Source organism: Brachycentrus maculatus, unplaced genomic scaffold (genome assembly GCF_059751285.1).
Source record: "Brachycentrus maculatus isolate JH-2025_06_01 unplaced genomic scaffold, ASM5975128v1 h1tg000469l, whole genome shotgun sequence".
NCBI classification, from domain to species: Eukaryota; Metazoa; Arthropoda; class Insecta; order Trichoptera; family Brachycentridae; genus Brachycentrus; species Brachycentrus maculatus.
In genome coordinates this window covers 213,257-234,456 of record NW_028281216.1, presented here as the reverse complement: position 1 = coordinate 234,456, position 21,200 = coordinate 213,257, and the positions used below count along the sequence as shown (strand labels likewise).

Genomic DNA, 21,200 nt, shown 5'->3' with positions numbered 1-21,200 from the left:
CAGTCTTGATAAAGAAGCGGTTAGCTTCGAAACCGGTAGACATTATAATCAAGAGGGCAACAAGTTGTTGCCGAAACTAGTTGGTAAAATAAAAATATGAGTGGATCAGAATACAAAGTATTTTTATTTCTCGAAATAATATTATAATTAAGTTATAATAAAATATTTATAGTGATTTTAAAACAAAGTTACATTTTAATTATAAAAAGTAAATACTTGTGATTTCAATATGCACACGAATATTTCAATTTCACATTGTTTTCGTGGGCTTAAGGTTGAGATCTTAGTCGTTTAAATTCGGAACGTGAACGGCCGCGGTAGAGGTCGGTCGTGCTTCTGCGCGCATTTAAAAAAACTGATGTATACATATATTGAAAAAATATTAAATAACTCGTTACCTTTTCATAACTCTTTTCTTTTCAAAACCATATATTTATTTCAAAGAAAAGCTTAATATTTCAATGCAAAAACAGTATTTTAAGCAAAAAATTCAAATACGTCAAATGTTACCTAGGTTTAATTAAGTTGCAATTTATCGTATATTGCGCCTCATGTGGCTCAATATAAAAAATAGGTATATTTTTTTCGAACCCAGAAACTCATACCTGTCGGGTGTCGGGTTGTGGTCCCGTGGTTAGTTTCGCGGACTCTGAAGTCAGAGTTTCTCGGTTCGAACCCACACTACCACAATTTAATACCTATTTCTAATAATGGGCCGCTTAGGCTCACAGAAATAGTACGAAATTTAAATATTTGTGTAAATAATAAAAACACAAATATTTCTCTTAAAAAAATATATATATATAATAATAAAAATACTGACATTCCGTGACTTACACCACGGGGCCACAAACCGATAGATAAATGTATTGTTTTATTAACTGAATGTATAGAGTACCTTTTTCCAATTTTATTTAATGTTATTTCATTTATTCAAGGGTGGTTCGTGAATAGGATTGCGTGAGATAGATGCACGTGGAAGGAGTACCCGCTCTTAATATATTCTACGAATTTAATATGTAGGTTTATTCGTCTGTGTAATTTACTTGCGGCTTTAGAGATTTTATTCATAAAATGGTGACCTATTTTATACAACGCGATACTTTGTCCTCAAAATGCTGTAAAAATCGATTCCACGTTTTTAGAATATTGGGTTCCTTGATTCCTCTCGGTATTTCTTGTTTCGATAGTAAATTAAGATATGCTGAAATAGATTTTTTATTTTGTAAACGTAGGTAGGTATTGTATAGTTTTCTTGTGTCGTTTATTGTAATGTTATGTTTTATTATGTATTGGCTATACCCAGCCACTCGTAGCTGTTGCTCATCTGGTTAAATGGAAATGAAAAAAAAAGAAAACACACATTCCTCCTCACATGTTTAATTTCACAATGCTTGTGAAGTAATGAAAATATCAAAAAATTGTGAGACGACTCTGCAATCAATTGAAAATGCAAAAGTGACAACAGCTGTCCAAAATCACTCTATCTGTAAAGAGTAATGTTTAGTACGCTATGAATTGCTGTTACGTTCAACAGATGGCGCTGCCATTTCGGATGGCGCTAACATTTTTTAAGTGTTTTTTTTTTCTGTCAAATATGTAGGTCACTATAAGAAATTTAAGATTTTTGTCAAAAAAACATACTCAACTGTGAGTGGTTATACACATTACTAACATGCTTTAAATTTTAATAATATGTACCTACTTACATATTAATTTATATAGATTTTATCAGTTTTTTTATTTGCACTTTATTTAATCCCATTTGATTTAACAGTTTCGGACCCTGCTATCTGTTGTGCGGATACCGGCTGGTTAGTGCATCGAGATCGTAAAAAGAGAATAATATATTTTATTTGATGGCGTAGGTTATTGCTTCTAATAATACTCCAGCCTTTCCGCTAGATTGGATTGAGAAATGTCCCCCATATTAGAAAAGCGACCGGCATTGCATCGCTGTATATCGCCATATATCGCAAATTAATCAGTTTGTTTTTTAAACTATTTGTAAAATTCAAATAAAAACTGACATCGTTATATTTCACACAAAAAATCCAGTCCGTAACAATCACATTGATGGTGGTTCTTTTTCCTGAACTATTTCAGTCGAATGATTCACGTTTATAAACAGACTAAATGGTTTTCATAACGCTTTTGTTATCTGCTATTGTATATGAAGTTAATGAAAAGAGCTACACCATTTCAACACTTCAAAGATTTTTTTGAAAAATATGAGTACAGCGAGTCACAAAAGTACAGTAGAACCTCTCATAACGAGCAAAATAAACTGTCAAAAAGTTGCTCCCTTAACGAGCGACATTAACGGCAGTAACGAGTTATAGAGAATGGTCAAGTCCCTTTTTCACGACATCAACTTGTGAGCCGGGACTTCCGCACCAGTAAAAAAAAAGCTCCTGAACGAGTAAGATTCTGGAACGAATTATGCTCGTTATGAGAGGTTCCACTGTATTCGTTTCTTATACGCAGTATTACTAATTCCTGTTTTTATATTTTAAAGTTAATTATGTATAATGTTATCTGGAATTTTAAGAATTTTATTTTACTTATAAGAGAGGGCCGGCGTTTGTCTTTTTATTTTATTTTTAATACCTGGTTTTGGACAGAGGATACATAGTAAAAACTGCTGCGTGGACAAGAATTTAACTGTTGAATCTAATAATATAATATTAGAAATATATGTTATATGAGCATAAGTCTATAAGTTCGGCAAATGCTATTAAAATGATTTGTCATATAATTGTGTGAATTTTCTCCTCTCAAAAATATTTGTTACCTAGGCGGGTTATTTTATTAAACAGGGATGTCGTTAAACGTATTTATTTTTTAAGCTTATGGTTATTATTCTAACGATGTTACTACATATGTATGAAAAGCATATTTTCATGCATATTTTTTTGTGTTAAAAAGGAGAAGAAAATTAACGATTTGTGGTTCTTAAAATTTTAAAATGACGACACAATCGTTTCCTCTTTCCTCCCGTGCATTCCGTGCTTCTTCCTCTCACCGTATGTTGAGAAAAACTCAATAAAAAAAGTGGTCGGTTTTTCCAACGAAAGCGGGTACGTTTAAATTCGGATGTATGGAGTAATGTGAATAAAACACAACGGCTGCTAAGGCATAGATTTTTTAGAATGCTGAAAAAATATACCATAATCGTCGAAATTTCCTGATTTTTGTTTTTAAAAAAATCATGTACACAGACCTTGTTTTGCTAAAAATTGTTTAATGGTATTGTTTCGGTGTTTAGTGATATTCATTCAGTCTCGCTGTAGAATTAGAAGGGTGTATTAGTTTGTATAATTTCTTGAAATAAAGTGTAAAAAGGCATAAACAAGTGTTCAATGGCGGGCATTATTTTCAATGTGGCATAATGAAGCGAAATCTTACTAAATCTACGACTACATACTGATTTTACTGAAAGAATAACCTAAAAGTGTGTGTTTTATTATAATACTTTTATGACTTGGCATACCTTCAAAATTATTGAATCAACAAAACAAAACTTTCATACCTACGTTACACGAATCGTAAACTAAATAAGTATGTAAAAAGAAAATCTGAAGACAATATAAATTAATAGTAATTGGCTTGATTGAGACATGAACAAGTGAGGTAACCAAGTACCTACCTTTGACCTCTTTAGAACTTTTAGCAGTCATTTCACGATTGAATAATTAACCGCGAATTTAAAAATCATACCTCGGGAGCTGCTGATATAACGTGTTACATTATAGGTGTTTCAATTGAGACGAAGCATCTATCGTATTTACACGAAAACAGATGGAAGTCTGAGCATTCCAGGGCTTACGACCTGGAATTTGGCTGGCTTTAGTGATCACTTTATAAACTTAATATATATACGATGATGATTTTTTTAGTCTTGCATTTTTCTTATTGCACTATTCGAACATCTATCATACTAACTGGCATAGTTCGATTATTAAAACCTGTTTCATCAAAACACTTGTTTTTTTACCACTTGAGTTTATTTGTGACAACTAGTTTCGGAAGCTAAGCTTCCATCTTCAGGTCTAAATGTAAACTAACAAAGTAAATGCCGAAACAATAAATAAAACCGGTTTCCATTCACCCCATACGACATATTTACCCCATTTTTGTCAACACTTATCATTGTTACCCCATTCGCTTGATCAGCGGCTAAACATCAAATGAACTCCATGCACATAATTTGTGGTCACTTCTTCCTTTTTTTCAGAAATACACACTTAAATGTGCAGTCGTCTTAATATCAACAAAATTATTCAACCAATATCTAAAAAACGAAAACATCAAATTGTGTCCGCCGTAATAACTTGATCGCGATAAAAAGTTTTTTTTCAATCAGATTAATATGTAAAACTACTTTTTGCATTGATACAGAATCGATTGTTTGACCTTGTATCGGAATTATGAACTAGTCTAACATTATATACGAATAATTTAATACAGCATTGATAAATGTACGGAATATTGCAATTACCTACTTGTTATTGCATGTATTTCAAGTGCCTACCAGTATTAACAAGCATTATGTCATATGGATAATATACTCCATTAGGTATGGCGTTTCATAAGCCTGATGTCTAGTTACAAATATGTAACACTTATTTTATTCTATGTTTTTAAAAAAAATAATATTGAAATTATTTTTTTACATAATACATATTTAAATATACAAAATATTTAAAATATAACGTTTCTACCTCTCTAAAAAAGTAGATACTTGTGTTTAGAGGGAGTGTTTATAAACAAAGTAAATTAATTGAATAAAAAAATATTCCTCGGTATAGAGTTTAGGTTGAGGTGAGTCTTATATGTTTTTTTTAATTTAGTTTTCAAGGTTTGATAATTTTGTTATAGATTTTAAATTTTCTGGAAGTTAATTAAAGTTTTTTAGAGTTTTTTTCTACCCACGTACGTATGATTTAACGCTGCTGTTGTTTTACATCTGTGCAATATTAAATTATTAGGAAATCTACAGTTACGTGAATTTTGCACTTCAATTGTTTTTTCTTTAATAGTTTGTAAGATACAGGCTTTATTAAAAATTTCCTTAATTGCTGGTACACTAAGTTCTTCAAATACTAATTTTGAAGAATAAGTTCTGGGCTTTTTAAGAATTATTTAAGCAATCTTTTTTTGTGATTTTAAATTTGTCCTCTAATTATTATATTAAAATCAGACACTTCATTTTTATCCTACGGCTGATATGTATATCAATATATGTTATTAATGTCTCAGTTGAGATGAAACATCCATTGTTTTATATACGAAACAAGATGGAAGTCAAATCGTTAACTAACATATTATGTCCAATTGGTGAAAGCTTTATAATAACTCACAAATTATTAACTTATGGTAGCACCATATATCAAAATTACAACAATCATACGAAAGGAATCGTGCAACATCTTTCGAAATCTACTTCAAATCCTTATCCGCACCCCAATGGTGCATAGGGCACTGTATCATATAAACGTAGTGTTATCTTGATCGTTAACACACGAAGGAAAGGTGTTCAGCCCTCCGGTTCAGCTATTAGTCCAGGGTAATATTGAATTAATATTAGAGTGAAAAAATCACTTAAATTTATTTGACCCCCCTCCTGGGAATTGAACCCGGGCCTCCAGTACGGTAGCTGAGCGTGCTGACCATTAAGATAAAAATCGTTGGTATATTCTGTTTTGCGAATTGGCCTAGTAATAATTAAAAGGTGTTAAATGTGCTTTTCCCTTGCTGTAGGTAATAAGAAGTTGTGAGGGGTTTTGTCACTTGGCTTGTAAGAGAACTAACGTAAATGGTTGCAGAGAAAGTACGATCTTAGTACCTACTTAGTACGTTTAGCACTATCCGTCTGATTGCGTAACTATGTCAAGGTATGCGAGATTCATTTCGCTAATCTGTCCGTTTTATCATGCACTTTTAAATAATGACGTACGATCGAACGCTTCGTTTTATATCCGTTTTCTTTAAGGCGATATTCGCAAACACAGAATTCATTCCACCGGAGACCACCCGAGAGGTCACATGTCTGTTCACGACCGATTTTTTAAAGAATGTGTAAAATATAGGATTTTTTGTTTTTGTTTTTAAAAATATACCTTTCCTTCATACATAACTGTTTACCTTTCAATAACTCTTTTCTTTTCAAAGCCACATGTTTATTTCAAAGAAAAACTTTTATTTGATCTATTTTTATATTATTTTATTTTTGATAATACTTGTTCACAAATCTGGATTTTCTCCAATTATACAGATTTGTGAACAAGTATTTCGACACTCAAAAATGGTGTAAATAAATTAACTGGTCACATATAATCTAAAATAATAAAATAAAAATGATGTTTTCTGGTGTTTGTCATGCATGTGATTATAATCCAGGATTCGGACCTCACATACAAATTAAAGTATTGCTCGATAAAAAGCTTATTTTCATCTCACCAATACGGTAGAATTAGTGAATGTTACACGTGTGTAAAGTGATCACCTAAACCAGCCTATGATGGTCGTAAGCCCCGTAAATGTCCAGACTTCCATATTCTTCTTCATCTATGTTGAGATGTCAGAAAATACTACGGATTAAGCCGATGTATTTTATACATGTGGTTGGTAGGAGCCGACCTGTTTTCAATCGTCAAATTAAGCTTTTCTGCCATGTCCGTCTTACACTAGTGGCTTGTTGCGCTCCGCTGGTCAGCGTGATTCGTTGCAAATATTTATATCCCTCGGGTTTCCGCGATATAATGAAAGCATGTGAAAACACTATATTTTCTTCCATCACACCTTACACTCTGTCAACTCATAGTAGATCCCACAGTTGAAGGTCGCACGCACTCGCCAGTTTAGGGTGTGGCGTTAATCATTACTTCGTTACACGTGAATAATAAGTTTTTTTATACATTTAAATTATATTCTGATCATATACAGGATGCAGTAGGAACATTATATTATATTGTATTACATTAATATTTTGTATGAATGCCATGTCGCAGTACGATAGTAACCTGTTAAAGTTAAAGGATGTGCTTTATTTTTAATATGCGCTCGAAAATCGTTTAGGTTCATCAAAATGTTCCAATTTTTCGTTGTTTCATTCGCAATTTGAATAATGTTTTTGATGTTGTTTACGAACAATGTAACAAACATTAACATGACATTACGCCAACATTTAAGCTAAAATTCCATTCAAACCATGGTACTGGAACTTATCTTTGTCTAGATCAGAGGTTCCCAAACTCTTTTATCTCGTAGACCCCTTGCCTTACCTGATATTGATTTTTATCAAATTCATTAACTTCAAATTTATTTTGACAGCCGGCATATGTAGTGTTACTCACTTTGAACCACACATGTTAGGTTTTATACATTTATATTTTAAATTCAAATTAAAACTTAGACCCCTTGCAAGTTGTCATAGACCCCTGGGGGTCGATATAGACCACTTTGGGAATCACTGGTCTAGATCTTCCATCTCGATGTTATGTCGCCTAAGGTCTGGGCACTGCTCACTGCCTGTGCATCTCTATAAGATAAAGTGCGTTACATCATCAGATCGCGAATGTGGACAAGAAATAGGGGATGCAAACCGTAGTTCTTTCAGTGTCCGTTGACAACAGAGAAGGAGAACTTTCTTAATAGCTTAACACGGGCAGGAATCCAACTCTCACCCAAGTATCCACCCTTCTTTCTGAACCTAATTCTGTAATTGCGGGCATAATTTCTAAAATGATAAAGCTAAACGCATACCTATGAAATTTTGTATTAATTGTTATTATTATTTTATTTTATTTTTATGTTTGTAAATAAAAATAATTCTTGACACTGGCAGAAACATCCTTTCACTGGGTGACTGCCAAATAAATAATAATAATAAAACATGACATAATTTTTTTAAAGTAAAATATTATTCAGAATTTGTACATGAAACATATGTATTGTTATGAAACTTGAAGTTTGAGAATGTTGAATATTCAGCAAGCTTGCATATGAAAATTGGAAGAAAGGCCAACTTTATGTATGAGATGTAAGTTTTTTTAGTTTTTTTTTTATATTGTTTATGTAATCAGATACATATTATCTTAAAACGAAAAAAAAAAAAATTAAAGAAAAAAATTAAATTTGTTTTCTTTTGTCCAAAACCTTCGATTGCATTTTGGCATTTCTCATTGACGGTGAATGAGGAGAATTTTATTGAAATAAACATTGACGCTGTACAATATTTTTTATGTCCACGGCAGTCGTTATGAATTCAGAAGTGCGTAATGATCTAAAAAAATACGGTATTTGAAAATGATGCGGAATGCATCGAAACACGTGTCACAGTAGATTTTAAGAAATAGTGTTTGAAAATGTTGCGGAATGCATCGAAACACGTGTCACAGTAGATTTTAAGAAATAGTGGTATTTACTAAGTAAAACGTTAATTAAAAATGGATAGATTTTACCACAAAGTGACTGCCGAATCAATTAATGAAATTTTAAAAAATCTATTTGTATTTTTTGTCGGCAATGTCTCACAGTATCGTCTAAAATATTTGATATCGTTCTGATACATTCAGTAACAGTCTACAGTTTTTATAAATTATTACTGCTCTGTACTTTTTATTGTCTCAAATCATAATCTTACCCCTTGTTTAGCATAGTTTTTTTTATTCTACATAGAGGAATTTGACCCCTCTTACCTGCGCTCAAATATGTTTTCGACTAGTAGCAACATAATAACGACCACATTCTAGGTCATATAATCCTTAGATCTTACTTTAGAGATATTTTATATCGCCTCAATTTAAAGTTCATGACCGGACCTTATTTCCTCAGTAAAAACTAAAAACACGAAATAATATTTATTTTTATAAGTACACACATCTAATAAATGATATTTCGTATATTTATAACGACTGAAAATATACACAGGAGTTTTTGAAAAATCATGATTTCCTATAGAGAGGATTTTTCATTTCAATATTTTAACGTAAAATAAAATGTACATATTGGAGTAAATGTATAGTAGGTAATTATTCGTATTTTCTCCCAGTACGCATATTGCGATCTGATTTTGCAATTATCTAAATAATAACAGAGAACCCAAATATAAAACCCTCCATTTTCCTTTCTCACTTTTAGGAATTAAAGATAGAAATCGAACCTAGAAACTCTTACTTAGAGTCCGGAGCACTAACCGCGAGACCGAAATCCGTCTTTAAGATTAGTATTACTGTAGAAAAATATTTTTACCATAAAATGTTATGACTAAGCTGTTATTTGTAATTAAACTTTAAAGGGCGAAATGAACAACACCTGCATGTTTTTTTTACCAACGGTTTTTATTTTGGACGTTATCATATTTTATGTATTTCAATCAACATATTTATTTTCAAATACCCACCCAATCGTTCTGTCGCGTGTAGGGTCACCTTAACACCCTTTCAAGTACAAAGTGATAATAAGTACAAATTCTAAAGAAAATTCCCCATAAATTTCCAATTGTAATGTTTCATGGTTGATATCTATCCAACTGCCACCATTTTAGCTCTTTATCAGAGTTGCATATATAATATTTAATGTCGTACATTTGCCCATAATGCACACGTGTTATCGTCTAATATTCGATAAGGTATTCCACGCCAAACTCTAGTATTCCATACATGATTAACGACGTGACACGATACACGGTATCTCTCTTGTGCCTGCATTGGTGAAAATGTGACACAGGTGATAAGACTGCTAACCAGGACGATTTTAATGCTAATTCCTTAGTTTATTTGTAACGTTTTTTTTCTGTGGTCAGCGCGTCTGGCTACCGCGCTGGCTTATTTTGTGAGGTAGTTGAATGTATCGGCTACCGTTCTGGAAGTCCCGGGGTCGATTCCCACGTGGTTCAAAATTAATATGGTCGATTTTCACTCATATTTATTTAATATCATCCTGGACTGGTAAAAGAAGCGCAGGGCTGATCACCTTGCCTTCGAGCAATTAACGATCGAGATGGCACTGCGTCGCTACGATGCAGTGCCCTATGCACCATTGGGTGCGGAGAAGGGTTAATTTTATAATATTTTATTATCTTTATTGTCCAGCGTTGCAGTTTGGATATGCAAAAAATGGTTCTCCGAAATAAACAATGGCATTGTTGCTATCTCAATGCCGGCGAAATATTACGTACTACGCGGCCCGCCATTAGCTGCCTCGTGACCTCCGGGCGTTTTTAAACGTGTTCCTATTTTGCACAACACGAGTTGGTGAATAGAAATAGTGAACCCAAACAAACTTAAAGTCACGGTCGTCTGCTAGTCGATTCTCGTGTCTGCCGTGTATTACTACTACCGCCACTAGGCGCTACAGATGATCGCCGAGACAGTCGAGAAGTGGAGCGAATTTACTTGCGTAAAAATATCTCACTTTTTATATTGATGCTGACCGTGAAATCGGCCAATTTCATCATTAATTTGGCGCATTCGAATTTTACGCAAACGTACTTAGCAAGGATTAAAAACAAGATCTTAATTAAGAAGGCACGTTCAAAGATTAAAAATAAGATCTTTAATGATATAAATATATGATATATCGTAGTCGTACAGGAGAAAGTGACCAACTAACAAAACGTAAAATGTTCAAGAGGGCCATTTAAGTCACTTGCTTGACAAGAAAATAAACACCAATTCAGTTAGTCATTTTTAACAAGTCAATATATTATGCTTCCAAGTTTAAAATCCTTTGGGATTTTTTTCAGGGAAATATTAGGCTAGTAAGATATCAAATAGTCAATGATCACGTTTTTGTAAAAAATGCACTTGGTCACTTTTTCCTGTATGACTACGATATGTAAAAGAAGTCTTTATTTTAATTTTACAAAAAAGTCCATTGAGGTATATGGATGGGTGGGTATTTACAGCGTTTCTGACCTGTCATTGGTCAGTTGAAGTGATCATTTTATACGCTGTGTACCATTGACCATTCTACATATGATTGACAACCACATTGCTCAGTTCAACGTATTTATACATGGATGACATTATGATTAATATATTTTTTTATGGTATAAGTAAGCAGAGACCTTTATGATGATATTTTCATATGATTTGTAGTGTATGTATTCTATAGTCGTAATATTGCATACATACTTACAAGATAGCGGAGTATCGAATTTCAAAGATCATCTGTTTATTCTTCCTTTTAAAAAAGACGTTTAACATTAAAAAAAAAACAGCTCCATACAAAAAGGCAAATGAAAATTATTTCATCTATTTCAAAGAAAATTTAACCTTCATTTCAATATTTTATAAATCATTTTCCTTAAGACGAATACTGTTTTTAATGTAATTTTTTTCAAGTTCATTAAATTTAACAGTTTCCTAGATATTTCCTTGACGACATTGCATTCTCTTAATATTGATTATGATCTATTCTAAGAATGCGATATAATACCTTTTTTATGAGAAAAACTAAAGTAATTACAATTTATACTGAATTTTACGAATTTATATCCGTGTTTGAAATTTGATTTTGATATGATTAAAAATAAATTGAAAAATCATATTAAATGTATAATTTAAAAAAAAAGTGAAATAAAATATAAATTTACGCTGTATTTTATTTTCGAATTTTATGTTATATATATTTCGGCATTTTCAATATTTCACAAATTTACAGTTTTTATTACTTTTTTTTATAATTTAATAAATTTAAGTAACTAAACGAACCATCGAACTAAATAATAAATATAATAATAAATAAATACATCGAATAAAATAAGTCCAGTTTAGTTTAGGTGTCTAACTAATTTTCTTCTAATGTATTTCGGAAACGTGAAACGTATTTGGAAAGTCCCCTTTTTCATAAAGTTCGCCCTTAAATAATAATAAATAAAAATAAAATTGACATACGCATGAAGTACGCACAAAATAATATACGACACTTGAAAGATTTTCTATATTTTTATAGGAGAAACATTTCGCTCACTCCTTTCAAGAACGTCATAAATCAAAATTCGTCAATTTTCAGTTGTGCATGTTTTCGGAATGCCCAGAAAATGAACTATATCCCAGCAAAAGAGGCATATTTTTAACTTAATATTTCCCCGATACAGGGCAGAATGTGTTGTTTTTGTATTTTGAAGAAAAGGTATTATTTAATTATTTTTCAAATATACTAAATATTTTTCGAATGTAGAAAAAACCTACAGGTTTTACCTAAAAAGATATGTTGTATATTAAAAAGTTTAATTGTATTATATTTAAAAACTTTAAAAACGTTCTCCTGAAAAATCAAGTTTTTTGATTTATGACGTTCTTGAAAGGAGTGGGCGATTTGTCACTACTGTAAAATTGTAGTGGAACTTGCAACTCTGATTAGAAACTAATAGGTTTTCACAAAGCTGGTGACTAATGTGCGACGGGCGCCATGAAATATTCACCAAGACTAATGGGTAAAAACATCCCTTTGTAACATATTATATGTGGTCAATGGCCTACGCGTTTTGTTACATCACTTCCACTCTAGGCCATATTGTCTTTCAAAAGTAGGCATAAAGAAATAATAAACGAGTTAAGTGTGTTTGAACACTGGGGCTGATAGAAATCGGAATCAAATTTATGTTTACCGTTGTACATAGGTGTATCCATTATGTATTTCACGGAAAATACTTTGTCAGTTAGTACAGGGTGAATAATTGAACGCCTATTGAATATTTCATATGCTTGGTCTCGTTTTGTATTTGTCTTAATCGTTTTATTCACGACGCTTTGCAACACTCGAAAAACCATTACAAATCCATGAATATTTGAATAAAATGTTTCAAATAAATTGATCGGAATATGTTTTCCAAACGGCGGCTGTGATGGATGTCCCTCAAATCTCATGTGGGTTCCTACCATGTTATTCTCACTAAGAAAAAATGTAGTAATCGGCATGAATACACGAGGGAGTTCAGAAGTTTTACCAAAAATTTGAACCACTTACTGTTTTTTTCTTCTCTATTTTTAAATATTTATTACTTACCTAAGAAAAATTTCCTTTTTTATATTAAATGTTAAAATCAAACGCTGGTTTTTTGAGTCCACTAAATTGTATTTTATTGTTAAAAAACACAAAAATAATTTTTGTGACAATTGTTTCGCCTTGTTATGGCATTTTTTAGTTTAAAGAAAACTTTCTAACAATATATTGCGGATTAATTTATCTTTACAGTTTTATCAATATCTTTTTGAAAATGAGCATGAATAATGCTATGATGGTAGTGGTGGAAAGTATTGCTTGCATTCTGGTGTAGTGATTGTCCTGACCAATAAATGGGTACGTCTCGAAACCGGCAGATTAAAATCTCGTTATACAATACTAACATCACTGAAATTTCGTATAATTCCTATACATATTTATGTACCATATTAATTGACTGACGTGATTGAAGCGATTGATCGTTAATGTTTGATTTGTTTGTTCTCAGGGAGGCACCGGGTAGCGGGGAGCTTCGCCCCCGCCCATGGGGCCCCCAGCAGGCGGCCCCCTGCGCCTCCGCCCCCGGCCCCGGCCGCGCCCCCGCGCCCCCCACCCGAGGGGTCGCCCGCCGACATTCCGACCCGACCAAACTGAACATACATTTTCTACTCCGACTTTTACTATTTCCTCCGCCGACCCTTTTGAGAGATATTTTCGAATTTATTAATAAGACTATCTATTTTTATATGAAAACTTTAAAAATAAGATCGGTAGTGTCGCCGTAATTGCCTTAAACCGATCAACGCATGTGTCTTAATAGTTTTACGCGTAAAAAGTGGCCTTATTTAGAGAATATGTGATAGAAGTGCATTTAAATCGTCAATAAACGAACAATATAATAATCGAAAGCGCAATCATTGTTACAAGTGCCTAGTTTATTTATGTGTGTATAATATTTTATACTTGTGATTTATTTATATCGAACCAAAGTGCCCGATAGAATAATTAGCGTTTATACTCGTACGTGTAATTTTCCACGAGGTTTATGACATATTAAGTGAAGTGCATCCATACTCTAGTGTCGCAGAGGACAATCTGTTGCCGACATGGGAAAATCATCCAAGTCCAACAAAACACACGGTCAGGGTTAGTATCGATCTCCTTTCTTACTTATTATTAATACGAAACTTGACGATTCCTTGAAAACTCCGTCCTCGCGATAATGGTATGTTTATTACTTGCACTTAGTGATGAGAAACACTACAATGAAAAAAATGTAGCGTTCGAATACGTACGTACATATGATTGTAGTACTTGAAGTATGCATACTTATAGTGTATATTCTTCTTCATCTATGTTCAGGTGAGGGTGCCTTTAATGTCCATACACAGGCATGTATGTATGTATACGTATGTGTGTATGTATGTGTGCGTGTATGGAATAACTTATGATATATAAGTATGTTTTATGTAACAGATTTTGAAAATTGTTACGTACATAAAATAAAAATAAAAATAAATGGGATCTCAAAAATTCGGAAAAAACTCCTGATTGGATATAGTCCAGATTTCGGAATAACTCTTTGGACACACTCAAAATATTGTAATTAAATTAACTGGTCAAATTTTAAGCTAAAATAAATTGAAAATCATGCTTTCAAGCTCAAGTATGTGAATATGATCCAGGATTCGGACCTCACATTCAAATGGAAAGAGTATCTGCTAAATAAAAGCTTTCCTCATCCCAACGTAGATGGCTGTTGTGAACTCGCACATACTGTGTTACGAGTTTGATCAATATATCTAGAAGTTTCAAAGATAAAAATAATAATAATTATAATGATAAAAATTATTTGAGTAGAGTTGGCGTCAATCATGGGTAGAAAAATAACTTGCACATAGCATAAGATATATTAAATAAGAAAAATGTAAAGCGCTCTAGAGACGATAAAGACGATTTTGTTAAAATGGCGCTGAGTAAATTAGTAAATTGTTATTATTATTACAAAGATACATTTCAATTGCAGTATACACATCTACAAATATGCTAAAATGCAGTTTGACACGGACAAGCGAACGCTACATCGGTGGCTAAAAAAAGTATGTTGGTCTAAATGCGTTGGTTGGGTTGGGTGGGGGGGGGGGGTGTATGTGTGTGTATTACATTTATAAAGTGTAGCACTACACTACGAACGTAGTGTTGGATCATAAGAGAAAAGTGCAGCGTACCTTTATGTAACGTAGCGCTACATCGTAGCACTACTCAAGGCGGGCTCATCACTACGTACAATGTTCAAGCGGAGAACCTTGGACTTGCATTGTCTCCCATTGGGCCAGGGAAAGGCAGGGTTAGAATAATATACAGACTATAACAACTGTATATTCGAGCTGCTAGTCTCACGGATCATACGAATACATATTTAATGTGGATATATAAATTTTATATTAAATTATTTTTTGACATCTCACCATACATGAAGAAGAATATGGAAGTCTGGGCATTAACGGGCTTATCTTGAGATGTTAAAAAATAATTTTAAAATATCTCATAAATTGGAGATAATCCAGATTTGTAAACAAGTATTTGGACGCACTCAAAATTTTGTATGTACCTATATATTTTTTTGTTGGGAATTTTACAGATCAGTTACATCAAGTAATACACATTTACGAGTAGTAGTATTACAAAAGAAATATTTTTACTATTCCAATTGCAAAATTCCACATTTGTAAAAATATCTAAAAGAGGGACGGGATGTAGGAAAAGGAGAAAGGTCAACATTCAAGCCGATGACAAATTCTACGAAACGATGGACATATCACGATATCAATATCGACTGTCAATGTTAAACGATTTCAGCGCTGACAATGTCGAGTTGAACATCCCCATATTCATCGTTAACCTACTTTGATGGACGATAAATATCCCTATCTGCACCCAAATGGTGCATAGGAAACCATATCGGGTCGATGCGGTGTTAGCTTGGTACCTAATATGTAAATTATACGAAATGAAATATATAAGTAATTACTACCTTTCAACTAGTAATTCTACCTTTCATTAAAAAGAGCGCAGGCCGTTTGAACGATGGAACTAGACTGAATACAGTCTAAATGCAGTCTCTCTGACGAATATTCGCAAAACAATGTATAATAGATTTTCGTATGGTGATATAAGGAAGAAGCAAGGCTGAGATAAGCATTATCGATAAAATGAAGAAAGGTGTATTGGGATGTTGATGGTACGTGAATCGAATGAGTGAAGAAAGAGCAATTAAACAATTTTAAGAGACGAATTTGAGACGAATGTAGTTGGAAAGAAACCGAGGAAAACTTGGCATGGTCAGGTTACGAATCAGAATAATCGGCGGGTATGTATGAGGAAATGCATGAATATGGAAGAGGTGAAGATTGTTTTCAAAGACAGATTGGTGTGGCGTTCTCTTTCTGTCTACCCCTGCGGGGAAGCGTCGCGATGGTTGGTTAGTTAGTTAGTTGGGAAATGATTATTGCACGTCCGGCTTTTCTTCTTGGCAAGGAGTTGAACAACAGCTGTTGTTATTTTACTAACGAACTATGTATTTCGAAAATGTTACAAGTCTCTATTTTGTTATGAGCGCGTAAAAAAATATCTTGTTCCCCATAAATTACGCGATTTATTAAAAAAAATACAATTACTTATTAATTACTATCAAATGACACACAAAAAAACGAAAAGCTTCTCTTTTTTCAATTCCTACGAGCGAGACATTTTTTATTATTTATTTATTTAAACATACACAAGTCACATATATAATATTCATGAGTAATCACTAACACAAATACGGAGGTCCTCACCAAAAAGCTACATTTCCAATATTGCACAAAAATCCTTTAAATGCTAATCTGTTCTGTTTTCTGTATTCTATCGAAATTTTAATTAAAGTTTCTACAAAATGTGACCAATCCTGTATTAAACCAACATGAAATCATTAAATCGCACCAAAACTTAATAATTTTACAAGCTGGAATTCCTGAATACTTAAAACATTTATAATGGAAATGTAACGTTTTGGTGAGGACCTCCACAAATATCTTTCCACAAAGTATTTTTTCAGTTCATTCATTTTGGATCCCCGACTGGGTTCTATTTTATATACGTATTTATTTGTCATTCTCTCGTAAAATTAATATGTGTGGACCTGCAACATTTTCGTAATACACAATTCAAATGTGTACACCGCCCGTCAGCTGAAGGTTGACTTCCTGTTTGACTGGCAAATCGCTGTATTATCGGCTAACGAAGTGCATCGTGTCAGTTCCCCGTGTCACCGCCTGGGGCGCCGCGGCGCCACTGTTCCCGACGCCATCTAGACAGTTTTCAGGAAAGCGTCCGGGCGCCGAATGTCCGACAATCGTAGTGTTTCAGGAACTTTTCTCGTTTCGTTAATTCGTCTCGAACACTCTGCAAAATTCGACGACGTGGAATATTTTAATCACGCTGCAAATCGCAGGATCACGATTAATTAAAAACAAACGCTTGACAGTTCGCGTAAGACAGAATCCGCGGACTTTGGGTACAATAATCACTATGTGAAAATAATTAAATTGACAGCTTTTTTCGTAGTGAATTTTTAGTGTTTCTGTTCAAAACATGGTGAGCTGGGCATTATCGTCGGTAGTTTGTTCATCATCGAAGTTTTTCCGCAATATTTCGTACGCGAATGCATCCCCAACAGCTGCGAGTAGTACAATTCAGCGCTGAGAGTTTCACTCGCCCGATATCGATTAACAGTTTAATGTCGGAGTGACAAATGAAATTTCTAGGAAATCTCGTATTTTCACGTTTCCAAAGACGGCGATAGTGTATAAGTGCTTGTATTTAACTTATTATTTTTTTACGCTTTTTTCCCAGTAAACGTATATTTTATATTTTATAATAGATGACTGGTTCTGGTTGACGTTTTGCTAGTTTTTTATTGAACGTATTTATATTTTTAGTATAGTAAAATTTGTTGTGATTTTACTTTCTTCTTCTTCTTTTTAATGGCTTTTCACCCTTCTTGAGTGTTCTAACCAGTGTCGAGTTATTGTGATTTTACTTTGATTTGACCGCGACGGTTTTGTGAAGTTGTCAACGCTAACTCAAAGGTCGCTGAGATTAAGTCCCATATTGTTTTGTGAATTATTTTCTAAAAAAAGAAATGCGTACGCAGTGACTGCGGTAGGGGCGCTATTTCCGACGATAGGGAGGCGAGTCACGGAGAGTGGGCAGCGTGCAGTGTGCGGTGTGCAGCGCGCAGTGATGGCGCCCCCCGCGTGAAGATGGGGCGCGCGGGCGGCGGCTAGGCGGCCGGCCCGCCATGGAGCTGGAGGCGCTGGGCGGCGAGGGGCGGCGCGCCTCCGAGTCGGGCTCCGAGTCGGCCGACACGGAGGCCGAGGGGGCGCGCGGGCGGCCCAGCCTGCGCGAGTCGCTGCTGTCCGTGCTGGGCAAGCTGGTGGTGTGGCGCCGCTGCGAGCCCCGCCACCACGCGCACGCGCACGCCCACCCGCGCCCCAGCACCAGCACCGACTACTTCAAGTCCTTCTACGACTGCGGTACCCTTACCCCCTACGTACACCCTTATTAGTACTCACACCCTTATCACTACTCAATCAAAGGACATTTGAAGGCATCATTTCGAGGCATCATCTTGGGGTACATCGAAACACGTATCACAATAGAATTTGAGAAATATCGGTATTAGAAATAGTGGTTAATAATAATAAATTAGGATAGCTTATATAGCGCCATTTTCGTAAAATACTACCTCAAGGGCGCTTCACTGTGGATGAATTGGGGAAAATATTATGGTGGAAATGATTTAGCAAACAAATGTGTTTTTAGTTTTTTTCTAAAGATCATCTCACCCTCACTATTTCTAACCATTGGTGGAAGAGCATTCCACGCCATCGGCTCCGCAACAGCAAAGGCACGTTCGCCAAATCTAGTGCGCTGGTTGCGAGCTGGTTCCAACCCTAATGTATGGAAGTGAATCATGTAGTTGCCAAAAGAAAATGAAAGTTGGCTGAATATAGTCGAAATATAATCTCTCGGACGAATGTGCAGCAGAAAGATGTATGATAGATGTTCGAATGTTGAAATAAGGAAGAAATGCAAGGCTCTGATTGATATTAACGAAAAAATTAAGAAAGGCGTGTTGAGATGGTTAAGACACCAAAAAAAAACCTCCCATGAAACGTTCAACAGTGTTTATATAACGTTTTTTGACATCTCTACATAGGTAAAGAAGAATATGGAAGTTTGGGTATTTACAGGGCTTACGACCTGATATAGGCTGTTTACGTGATCACTCTACACATGTGTAACGTTCACTTGTGAATTACAACCACACTACTCCTACTCAAATTTTGGATGTCATACGTATATGATCAATCTACAACATTTTGAGTGTGTCCAAATACTTGTTCACAAAATCTGGATTATCTCCAATTACAGGAGTTATTTTCATATTATTTTTTGACATTTTATCAAAGATGAAGAAGAATATGGAAGTCTGGGCATTTACGGGGCTGACGACCGTCATAGGCTGGTTTAAGTGATCACATAAACACTTGTGATCACTTAAACCAGCCTATGACGGTCGTCAGCCCCGTAAATGCCCAGACTTCCATATTCTTCTTCATCTTTGATGAGATGTCAAAAAAAAAAAATAATAATAATAATATTATCAATCTCGTGACGTTCCATGATTGAGTTCACAACAGCCATCTATGATTGGATTTCGAAAGCTTTTATTTAGCAGAGCCCCTTTTATTTATATGTAAAACGTTCTCATTATTCTTCTGCTTGGTGTAGGCCTTGTGGCCTGTTTTTACGAGGGATTAACCTTCTGCGCTGTCGATTCCCAGCTTTCAATCCATCATTTTGGTGGTCTGCCCGAGAGTTGTCTACCTTGGAGTTGGCCATGTAGTGCAATTTAAGAGGAGCCTGGGAAGTTCTATTATCCTTACATGCGCATACCATTATCTCCTTCGTTGCCTTCCCCACCTAATGACATCTTCAATCTCGCATATTTCTCTTATCCTGGGTTTTTTTTATTCTTTCTCGTAGACTCTTGCCAGATATACTCCTTAGAGTCTTCATTTCTGACACTCTTAGAGTGTTTTTTTGTTACTGCAGTGTCCATTCTGCATTCAATACGTCATGATGGGTCGCACATCACTCACTCCTTTCAACAACGTCATATATGAAAAAACGTGATTTTGCAAGAGATCGTTTTTAACGTTGATATTTATTTTTAATACATTTTATTATATTTTTAAACTTAAAAAACGATCTCCTGAAAAACATTTTTTTTTGATAAATGAATTTGTTGAAAGGCGTGAGTGAAATGTGATCTTACAAATACATACCTAAATAAAATCTTATATAATGACATACTAACAGTAGAATAACAAAATTTTGTATCGTAATATTATAAAATTTCAATAAATCTGTTAGAAATAAACACCGTTTCATAATTATTTTTTAACACATCGTTTTTTACTCTGTCTAATGGTGTGCATTTAGAAAGGCAAAAAAAATCAGGGATTATACAAATTGCTATATTATCCTTGCTTATTTTGTAATATGCTATATGAAGTTTAATATTTTGAACTAATTTTTTTATTCTTTTATTTTAACAGAAACAGAAAGAAGAATACGGGCTAATAACAGAGAATTCAACTCACAATTCCATTACGCTGTAAGTCAACTTTTTTTGTGTACTTCTGTAGTTTTTAACTAATTAGACGTGGATGCAAATATTTCCGTAACCCACGCTAGAGAACCATTTTTATAAATAATCAATTATTTTTCTAATCCACAGGTGTGAATACCTTGTAGTATGTTTATTACTGTTTTTAATTTAAGTTTCACTTAGTAAATACCACTATTTCGCAAATGATGCGGAATGCATCAAAACAGGTGTCACAGTAGATTTTAAGAATTATTGGTATTTACTAGGTAAAACTTAAATAAAAAAATATAAATATTACCACAAAGTGACTGCCGAATTGATTAATGAAAAAATATTTTCCACTTGATTCAACAAGGCAAGAGACTTATCATCTTGCCTTCATCAAAGCGATGATCGAGTTAAAGCGACATTATTCCTATGAGGTAGCCCATGCACCGTTGTAATAATAATGGTTCAAACAGGCCCGATAATTGATAATGGATAGATTTTACCACAAAGTGACTGCCGAATCAATTAATCAAATGTT

At 34.1% G+C, this 21,200-nt stretch overlaps 1 protein-coding gene across 6 annotated transcripts in view; it reads left to right on the top strand.

Annotated features, from left to right (window-relative positions):
* Positions 1 to 21,200, top strand: part of LOC148302263 (phospholipid-transporting ATPase ID-like) — a 106,211-nt gene that overhangs the window by 58,072 nt on the left and 26,939 nt on the right. For 3 of the 6 annotated variants that reach the window (XM_088271853.1, XM_088271855.1, XM_088271854.1), the window contains 2 exons: positions 13,463 to 14,100; positions 20,622 to 20,680. In XM_088271853.1, the coding sequence (XP_088127979.1) occupies positions 14,061 to 14,100; positions 20,622 to 20,680 (99 nt within the window). In that variant the 5' untranslated portion in view covers positions 13,463 to 14,060. Of the gene's footprint in view, positions 1 to 13,462; positions 14,101 to 17,220; positions 18,531 to 20,621; positions 20,681 to 21,200 lie in introns of those variants that run through there. The other 3 variants (XM_088271851.1, XM_088271856.1, XM_088271852.1) reach the window with 3 other exon arrangements.